This window comes from Branchiostoma floridae, chromosome 7 (genome assembly GCF_000003815.2).
Source record: "Branchiostoma floridae strain S238N-H82 chromosome 7, Bfl_VNyyK, whole genome shotgun sequence".
In the NCBI taxonomy this organism is placed as follows: domain Eukaryota; kingdom Metazoa; phylum Chordata; class Leptocardii; order Amphioxiformes; family Branchiostomatidae; genus Branchiostoma; species Branchiostoma floridae.
Genome location: NC_049985.1, coordinates 11,006,544 through 11,017,457, shown reverse-complemented (window position 1 = coordinate 11,017,457; position 10,914 = coordinate 11,006,544). Strand labels below are relative to the sequence as shown.

At 41.1% G+C, this 10,914-nt stretch overlaps 1 protein-coding gene across 1 annotated transcript; it reads left to right on the top strand.

Annotated features, from left to right (window-relative positions):
• Positions 1-2,254: 2,254 nt before the first annotated feature.
• Positions 2,255-8,506, top strand: LOC118419419 (amidophosphoribosyltransferase-like). The gene is made up of 7 exons (XM_035825787.1): positions 2,255-2,615; positions 2,969-3,239; positions 3,647-3,905; positions 5,164-5,403; positions 5,863-5,990; positions 6,728-6,949; positions 7,241-8,506. Exons 1-7 carry the CDS (start codon positions 2,470-2,472, stop codon positions 7,499-7,501), a joined length of 1,527 nt encoding a protein of 508 aa, XP_035681680.1. The 5' UTR covers positions 2,255-2,469; the 3' UTR covers positions 7,502-8,506.
• Positions 8,507-10,914: the final 2,408 nt, after the last annotated feature.

Below are 10,914 nucleotides of genomic sequence, written 5' to 3'. Positions count from 1 at the left end.
CATGCCAAAAATCATGACGATCCGTCAACACGTTCATATTTTCTCATTGATTATGCAGATGAGATCATCATTTGCATGCTAAATATGTATTGACTTTTCTCTCTTTCTCAGCTACATATGTGACAAGTTTTAAAGTCCTATCATGGAATGTAGTGAATTTATAAAATATCCTCATTAATTATGCAAATTAGCTGTTGATTTTCATAATTGGTATCTCATTATGTAGGTCTTCACTTACGCTACCTACATACTAAAAACATGATGATCCGTCAACATGTTCATATTTTCTCATTAATTATGCAAATGAGGTCATCATTTGCATAATTGATATCTATCGACATTTCTCTCCTTCCCAGCTACATATGTGACAAGTTTGAAAGTCCTATCATGGAATGCAGTGGATTAATAAATTTTCATCATTAATTATGCAAATCAGCTGTTGATTTGCACAATTAGTATACCATTATGTAAGTCATCACTCATTCTATCTACATACCAAAAATCATGACGATTCGTCAACACATTGTAAAGTTATTCTCGTCCAAAGTTTGAAAGGAAACAGGCGCCTGCAGTTCCGCTAGGGAGCCTAAACTCACAGCACTTACTCTCTGCCTCAAGGGCTATCTACCACTCAAAAATCATGACCACAGCATGTCTAGAACACGAGACATAAAAAATTGAGTTTCAGCTGCAGTACCTTAGCAAGCCGCTAGGGGCCCATTATCGAACTTGACCTTTGTTTTCCCGACCCCTACCCACCTACCAAATATCATCAGGATCCATCCAAGGCTTCTCGAGTTATGCTGTTGACAGACACACACACACAGACACACACACACAAACACGCCCAAAACATAACCTTGGCCATTCTGGCAAAGGTAACAAGCAGTAGAAATGGGCCGTACGTGTGTGTCAGGTATGTAGGAGCGACAGTAGACGGCTTTAAATTATTGATGTCGCTGAAGGGACAATATAATCCAGCTTTTGTTGGGTCTTGGTACCATGGGAAGGCTTAAGTAAACAAAGGTTAATCAAGGAGGTTAATATATTCTCTAAAGGTGACTCTAGCGACACAAACGCCACATTCAGCGGTGCGTGTTGACTCGAGTGTTGCGTGAAATTACCTGCGGTCCCAAGTATCAACCCCCTTATGTGTTCTTTACTCTTCTATGAAAAGAAGAGTATTCACCTCTAATAAAGGCTTTAATAGCTGAGCCAGTCAATAATTACCTATTACTATGATAAAGATATGGATATAAATGGTATTTTGCTTGGCGCTCAGCATAATTTACGAGGAGGCATGACTCTGATGCCGACGAAGAAATGTCAGAGTTCCCCCTTCCCGTCAGGGTCATGCCTCCTCGTAATTTAGAGCTCGCAGACTCGTCGTCCGATCGAATCGCGCCTAATGTGAGGGGGGTATAAACAGATCACCCGCAGAACGTAAGACTTCAGACATCAGATTAAAGTCTGAACGAATCCTATTCAACATCTTTGTCTTTAGAGACAACAATAAACACTATCACACCTTAACGACCAACACCTTAACGACAGACGCTTCACACCTTGTCGACCAACAAAAAATCTTCCTGCTTATAAGTCGTCCAACCCTTTTATCTACGAAAATGTTGGACAATTCATCTCTCACTGCAGACAGAAAAAAGTCACTCCCAATGTGTCTAGGAATAGATGTTAAACAGTTGCCATTTCCCTTTTATCTATATATTTCATGTTCATGCAGTGTTAAGTATACAATCCTGTATGTTACTGTTTTACTTTGCACAAGGAGGTTTTATGATTAGCCCTCGGGCATGATCTTGCAATAAATGAATAAATTATGGCTTTGTGTTATACCCGACATAGATCGAATCGCTCTCGATTAGGCTTGACTGAAGTAGTGATGTGCTCCCCAAGACTTCTAAATTACATTTTCCTGCAGCACTTAAGTTTTCGCCACCTGCGTGAACACTCAGCCAGTTCCTACATCTGCTTGAAGATTACCCATGCTTCCAAATTCCTTTGATTCGCCGGCTTCCCGCCATAATATAACCTGTGACCCAGACGATTCCACTTCTGAAAACGAGAAACGAAAATTCAGTCATGGTATCACACGTAAAATCTGGTACATGGCAGTTTGAGCAGTACAGTACATCGATTATCAGGATACTAAGCCGTTATGTGAATACTATGTAGATTACTCACCACACTTATGACAAAGCTTTGAATGTCATGTGAGATTAATTACAGTATCCCCCATATAATATAGTGGTATGACCAACGCATGACCCGCTTTCAGCTACTTTGGCCGGTGCGACCGGCATGCGGCCAAGGTGTGAAAATTATGTCCATGGCAATCAAAATATAACAAAAGACGACTCGTAATTTAGTAGTCTTCATTCGCGAAGAATCTCCTAGCGCCTAGACAACTACTTTCCTGAGTTTTTCCGTGTTCTTGAGGAGGAATCCCGCATGGCTGACATGGAAGCGCTTGTAGAAGAGGAGGGGGGGCTGGATGAGAAGTGTGGCGTGTTCGCCTGTGTGGCTGCCGGAGACTGGCCCACACAGCTAGACGTGGGGCATGTTATATGCCTGGGACTTGTAGGCTTACAACATAGGTAGGGAGAATTTGACAAATATCATTCAGCGGTTTGTTGTCTTGTGAATGTCAGTCGCCTTTCTCTCTGGGTATGGGGAGGGGGGCAGCTAGTTACAGTATGTAAGCGGTTTGAAATAGTAACTTTTCTGGGCAATGTAACAAGTCATTTGAAGCCATTTGAGTGCAATCATAATAGATGTGAGGAATACAAAAGTCATATGGAGAGTTGAATTATTGGTATAAATGTTAATCGTATGACTCCATTAATTTAGTGTGAGCATTCATAAATATCTATTTACTTTTTTTGTTCTCAGCTACAGAGTAAGGATTTTGATATTTATCAGATTACATGTTCATTTCTTTTTAAACAAGGGGACAGGAAAGTGCTGGGATCGTCACGAGTAGAGGCAAGGGTGATGACATCTTGGCGAGACATAAGGGCATGGGAATGGTCAGCAACATCTTCACAGACGAAACTCTTGGGAAAATGAAAGGAAACCTGGGCATCGGACACACACGCTACTCCACGGCAGGGTTCTCGGAGTTAGTGAACTGTCAGCCATTTGTGGTGGACACCATACACGGGAAGATAGCCGTGGCACATAACGGGGAACTGGTCAATGCTGGGCCCTTGAGACAAAAGGTTTGTGTCATTTTATACTCTATAATTATTAGTGTGGTAAGAACAGAGGCAGTTAGTGTTGTTTACATGACTCAGGTATAAGATTTTGAAATGTCAATTGATGTCAGATGCTCCACCAAACAGAAATCCTTTGTGGTGAAATGGACCATTGTATCGCCCATCCACAAGTTACATTCATAGATAAGTACATACAGGTCCAGGTTCAAGTCCGGACCTGGACCTGAACCTCTGGACCTGGACCGTATCTGTAACTGAATTTTCTGTACCAGTACCTACCCCTACCTTCAGTCCCAGGTAGGGTCACCCTCTGTCTGTTAGGTGCGTCGACCTACTATCAGGCTGGTACCTAGGGAATGTTGTGTTCTCTATTTACAATCCCCATCCTGCTTTACTTCTATTGTTCCTAGGTGATGAAGCGTGGCATCGGCCTTTCCACAGGATCGGACAGTGAGGTCATCACGCAGCTCCTCTGTTCCATCCCATCAGACGGGGAGCCTGACGGCCCTGATTGGCAGGCCCGCATCCGTAACGTCATGAACGAAACACCAATGTCGTACTCGCTGGTCATCATGACGGGGGAGTGTTTGTACGCTGTTAGAGATCCGTACGGAAACAGACCTTTGTGTATAGGCAGGTTGATGTCAGGGGTCAGCTATAATAATCCAGGTCAGTACAGGTCAATGAATGATATACACACTATGTTCTTTTTAGATGTCAGCCAAAGTAATCCAACAAATACACTTTGAAGATGTACAGTCAAACCTGTCTATAGCGGCCACTCAAGGGACTGGTCAAAATTGGCCACTATAGAGAGGTGGCCACTATAGAGAATATGCTAATTAATTGACCACAAGCAATAAGTTACACATGGTTTTAGGACCCACTGATCTTTATTCACATAATACAGTACTGTACATGTACTGCAATGGTTTTACACTATATGTATTAAGAAAACAAAAGCTATAAAAAGTTTTAAATGTTCTACAGTTGATATTGTTTGAAGAGACCGTTATCGTCATATTTCTTTGATCTTTCGCGTTCACACGTCAGATTCGCCCATTATGCTAATGTGGTACTCACAAGAAAAGTCTCGTCATTTTAGACTTATCTCTTTATAAATCTAAGAATAAAATCCACCATAGTCTGAAGTTCATATCATTTTGTCTTTGTAACAATTTATTTTTTAGAAAGTTTTTGTGATGTAAATTAACCTCAGCGATAGTGTATTAGAACGTAACTTTAACACAATAATCCGTAATATTGGTGTCGTCTATTGACCTTATATGACCTCGTTTGTCAGCGGGTATGGGTAGCGCCAGTTGACGAAGTTTTGTTTTGAAAATAAATCAAAGAGGTTTTAAATCCGGCGTAGGATGACGATACGGCCGCTGTATATGGCCGAACGCGTGCCGAAACATAGATCAGCGGTCCGCGTGGCCGTAATCGGCAGTGTTTTTGTACCTGCGGGACCGAAAATCGTGTGGCCGTGGCCGCGTTGGACAGGTGGCCGCTAAGCCTATTTCTTAATCATTACGAATCCAAGGGACCGCTAAAATGTGGCCACTATGGGCAGGTGGCCGGTATGCAGAGGTGGCCGCTAATACAGGTTTGACTGTAAAACTAAAAAACAGGATACCGGTATTTTCAACATAATATTGGAATTAATACAGGTAAACATTGTTCAAATATATTAATAAACTGAACAAAGAAGTTCAACGTTTACTAGTAATACTACATATCACATTTTTAATAATGTGTTACAGGTGTATAATGTGATATCATTAACCATTCAAATTATATATACAAATTCAAGTTCAGGTGGCTTCTTTCAGGTTTAAGTATCTGGCAAGCTGGATGAAACATGTCAGAGGTAACATCTGTGTCAACATCTGTATTAAAATCAGTTACGTTGTCTTCCCACCAGTTAAAAATGGCTATGACAGCGTATCAGAAGACGTAGAAGGCTGGGTAGTGTCATCAGAGTCCTGCTCCTTCCAGTCTCTCGGAGCGGTGTATCACCGAGAAGTCGAACCCGGAGAGATCGTCAGAGTCACCAGGGACGGCGTGGAATCCGTCTGTGTTGTACCACGACCCAACCAGGATCCTCCTGCATTTTGTATCTTTGAGTATGTGTACTTCGCAAGAGCTGACTCTGTCATGGAAGGTAAGATTGACATATAGCAGCAAGCCCACTGAACTTTGGTTGTAAAGGGTGTGATTTTATACATTCAAGTTTCATTTGTAGGACTCAATTATTATTATTATTATTATTAAGTGCAAGTAACAATGTTGAATTACCTGCACCACTTGAAGTTTACCTGCAACACTCTTTTTCAGTTTTCTTAGTTTCAAAAACAATGTTTTGAAGGTGTTCCAGGAAACATCTTTAATCAGTTGCATATTAGGATTCAAAATGCAACATGTTGCTGAAATGTGCAACCTATCGTGTGCTATCCATGTATTTCATAGCTTTTGTAGGCGATTACAAATGTGAAGGTTGAATTGTTTTTCCTAAGTTGCCAAACTGTCTTTCCAAACTTCCAAATCTGACTTGCAGATGATGTAGCACTGGGCAATATGAAATGGATAAAGTTATAAGTTACTTTTGTATGTTACCCTCCAGGTCAGATGGTGTACTCAGTTCGGATGCGCTGTGGCCGACAGCTTGCCAGAGAAGCCCCCGTTGAAGCAGACCTGGTCAGCACAGTGCCAGAGTCTGCCACGCCTGCTGCTATGGGTTATGCTCAACAGGTACATTTTGTACATGCTGTGATTCTTTACTTTTTCTTCTGGCATAGGCCAGGGGGACTGTGCTGCATCACTTGCAAGCAGGGTTGTAGCCAGCACCTGTCCTTCAGTCCTTTGAAGGAATTTTGCAGTTGGGGACTGAAAAAAGTTTTCCCCATTCCGTCCCCTGGGACAGACAAATCGATATGTAAAGATATGGAAAAAACTGAAACCCATGTGTTCTTCTTCACCAAAACAGATGCCATTGAACAGCTTAGTCTACAAGCAAAATTTGCACCTCAAAATGCAGGAAATAGTGTTTCAGAGGGTCTTGATTTAAAAATTTTCTGGGAGTCAGACCCCCTAGAAATGACGCGCAATGTCACACCATGCCCATTCAAAATCAAGGGGACTGAAAATGATTTCAGGCTGGCTACAACCCTGCTTGCAAGTGTGTGTGTGTGTGTGTGTGTGTGTGTGTGTTACAGTACCAAGATCACATACTAGGCCCAAAATCCATCTTTGTCTTCCCCAAACCTACATACATACCAAATATTGTCGTAATCTATCCAGAGGCTCTTGATTTATACTGACTACAAAAATCTTGAAACACAAACACAGATACACACACAAACACATCCAAAACTACGTCTCCACTTTTCATGGAGATACTTAGAAAGGAGGGGTCAGTGCTCCCTGTACATACACAAGCAGTATCTCAGAGACAGTATTGACATACCCATGTGTATTGTTCTCCCTAGTCTGGGATCCCGTATGTAGAAGTCCTCAACAAGAACCGCTATGTTGGGAGGACTTTCATCCAGCCTAACAACAGGTTAAGGCAGCTGGGCGTGGCCAAGAAGTTTGGTGCTTTAGCGGAAAACTTCAAGGGGAAGAGAATTGTTCTGATTGATGACTCTATCGTCAGGGGCAACACCATCGGACCAATAGTGAGGCTTCTTTTCAACGCTGGAGCCAAGGAGGTATGCACCTATTTAGAACCATGTTTTCCACGATTGTCTCTTTTCTCCCTTGTTTCATTTTTTGCTAAGTGAAAGTGAATTGTGAGATAAGGTTTCTTTTCCAATACCCATATAAAAGTCAGTACTTGCTTCTTTAAAAAGAATGTGGTCTCAAAGTTATTCTGATCGAATTATTTCAGTGAAGTGTATTGTTCATTCAAGTTTTCCTCTATTTTTGGCAAGATTGAAAACTTTTCTGTGGCATTCAGGAGATGTTGTGTTGTTTCTAACAGCAGTCTATGTATTTTGCAGGTGCATATACGTGTGGCCTCTCCACCAGTCAAGAACCCCTGCTACATGGGGATAAACATCCCCACCAAAGAGGAGCTCATTGCTAACAGGCTGGAAGCCGCCAAACTTGCCGAATGCCTGGGTGCAACAAGCGTAGTGTACTTAACTGTAGAGGGCCTCACGTCAGCTGTAAGGGAAGGCATTCAGCATAGTAAGGACAATGGAGTGGGACACTGTACTGCCTGTCTGACTGGGAAGTACCCAGTAGAGCTGGAGTGGTAGTGTGTCTACTACGGGTGGGTACTGTGTACCGGTACAAAACCATTCTTTCTTGTTGGACCGATCCAGAAAAACTGAACCTGAAAAAATCAGTCGACCGGATCTTGGACCGATTTCAAAATGAACCAATTATATCGGCAGGCGTTCACATGTTTTGGGGCTTACAGGTCCAAGAAAAGAACAAGACCGAAGTAGAGGAAAGTTGATAGTCATTATCAACAGGCAGTTGGTGCTGTTTACAGGACTCTGATAGGATTTAAAACGCCAGTGGATGTTGGATACTCCACCAAACAGAATCATTTATAGCAAAATGGACCATTGTTTTGAGTATCGCCCATTCATAAGTTTCACAGATAATCAGGTTCAGCTCCGGAGCCTATGGACCTGAACCATACCTGTACCTGATTTTTCTGTACCGGTACCCACCCCTAGTGTCTACTGTATGTAGCAGGGACAATGTGGCCTTCTTAGCTTTGTACAATGCCTCCATTGGAACTACAGTATAACATTGCATCATGGCATTCTTACTGCGACAGTATTTAAAGAAGTCATCATACATGTGCCATGTGTGAGATTGGTAAGTTAGCTTGGAAAATGATGTTGTTGAGTCACAATCTAAATATGACACTGGGGTTAATGATTTGATAGCTTCCTTGCTCTTTTCTCTTGGGCAAAGAGGAATAGTGTCCATTCAGGCCTTGAGGGAGGTAACTGAAAAGTTGCAGTTTGGTAAATGCTACTTAGGTTGTTATTCAAGACTCATTTTCTCAGAACACAATATGTCATTTCAGGAAGCCATTTAAGTCTTTCATTATGTACCTTACATGAAACAACGCTGCAGTATAAGTGTTGCATTATCAAGTGGAGCTGAAATGAGATTCTAGAGAACTGATGCCAAAAGTATATATCAGGTTACTTGATTTGTCTTGTCAGCTAAAGCCACACTGACTTAATTTTTTGAATGACATCTTCTGGAGACCCCAAACCTAATATGCGAAGGCAAAAAAAGGGGAGAAATCCAGCAAAAAACTGAATCACAGGACTAAACATTCAGTCCATTCTTTCATAGGCTTGGTTTGTTTTATGCTCACTTCCAGAAGACTGTGCTAGACAATCGTTGCCATTTCAATAGTGTTTTTATTGCCATTCTTGTGGCCCCATACCCTGGCCGAGTGGCCACTACCCTGGAGGGCAGATGCTCTGGTAAGCATAGAATTCTGATTGACCAGGGTGCTATTGGTTAACATGTGGCCACATTCTTTTTTAGACCAGGTAAAAATCAATGTGCCTGCGGACGTCATCCATAAAATTAAGTCAGTGTTGGCTAATCCGGAGAATTCTGAGGAAAGAAAGGTCTGGCTACTGTTTGCAATGATACAAAACACCTCACCTACATCAATGGCTTATCTGAATATATAAATCTGCTAACCATATTGGTTTTATACTTTATAATGACTAATGCATATTAGGTTAGCTGTGATGCTTTATTCTTGTGACTGTCTGCTTTGGTAGAAGTACTGTATGTTTATAGAGTAAGTTGTGTTTGTCTTTTGGAGCTGATGAGTCATGTCTATTTTTGCCATTGCTTTTTCATGTAAATGAATGATATAAGATAGTGAGTGAAGGGAAAAGGCATTGCAGTTGTTTAAGAGGGGGTGGGGGGTAAGATAACAGTTGACAGGGTATCTGTGGTGGTGATTTTTCTGTATGGGATAAACTGTGTAGTACTCTTTGGCCCTTAATTTCATGTATTTGCTTCATGATAAATAAATTTTTATACAACATATTGGCTGGTGGGTTTTAGTAGTTTTTGTTCATTCTTGGCTTCATGTATAGAGGCCTTGTTTTGAATGTGTCTGAATGTTTGTGTTCCTGTGTGTCCATAGTTTATTGAATACACTGCATCTGATCTGCATAATATGTGTCTAACGATGTTCACCTCTATAACAGTTGCATGTCACAAATATGAATATCCCATCATTTAAAACTGATGAAATGTATAACTTTCTCATCAATTAAATCTCATTAAAGTCCTGATTAACATAACACATCCATGACAGTTTAGCAAGACAGAGAGTCAGTAGATGAAAAAGTATGTGAAGGGTTATGCCCATATCACAGCACGGTTGTACCATGCACGAACCACATGGCAAATATGAGCTTTCCTGAGGGTATATATACACAACACCGCCAACATCCACCTGAGATAACTTACTTTGTATTTTTAAACAGCTGTTGCCAGGTCATGTCACCGCCTGTATCGTACGTTATACACGAATGTAGCCTCTGTTACAGATCCCACCAAGCGTGCATATAATCAGAACCTATAACATATGTGACCTACTATACTGTAATTTTAGAGAAACCATGACGGGGTCTGCAATGTAGCTATAGGATAATTCAAGTGCAGCCATGCGCATACATAGAATTTACCTAATATTATATAAGAGAATGTTCTCGGTTCAAATATATCTGATTTGAAATTTGGGGGAATTTTAATCAAAAGACTATACAGCCTTGCTGTGTTCAGTTAATAGATTAGATAGACCTATGACTGATACCCCCATTAAAATGGAGATATTGTCGTGTGTGTGTGTGTGTGTGTGTGTGTGTGTGCGTGCGCGCGCGCGCGCGTGTGTGTGTGTGTGTGTTCCTGCCTGTGTCTTTGTGTTTCGGGATGTTCGGGAAGAAGACTATTGATTTTGGAGCCTCTGATATGTCCCTAAATGAATGCATTATCTCTCGATTGGTGTATCTAATCTTCTCTTTTTTCCGTCCCTTGACTTAATAACAACGAACATGATACATGTACTTTTGTTTAACACCATTTTATTGCACCAAATGTCTAACATGTAACAGAAACATCGGATTACATCAGCCGAAGCTATTTGACCCAATTTAGTGTACTTAAAACGTAAGAATATCTTTATATCGATCGCGACTCCAAGCCAACTCATTGACGGCTTATTACAAAAACTACCTTCCGTACAAAAACTACCTTCCTGATAGCTCCTGTTATTTGTTCCGGTTTGGACTTAGACCCTGGCCAAGCTAACTGCAAAACACGTTTTACGGTTCTGATCAAAGATTTTAGATATTCGGGGGAAAAAAAGAAAATAGTTGATGACCTGGGAAAACACAAATGAAGTGCTGCCTAAGTGTATGTGGTCGCTAAGGCGCAGACTGCATTGCATGCCCTTCTCAGCAACACTATGAAATAAGATGATTGATAATTATCATCATTTTTTATCATCCTTACATAAAAATCATCAGCATATTTATGTGACTTCTAGATGATCATATTCAGATTGTACATGACGCAACTTTCGTGTTACAAGAAGAAATGAGGAAATTGGTTTAACCCAGCGCAGCATACTTATTAAATAAGCACAATTTTGTCAAGGAACAAACAACAA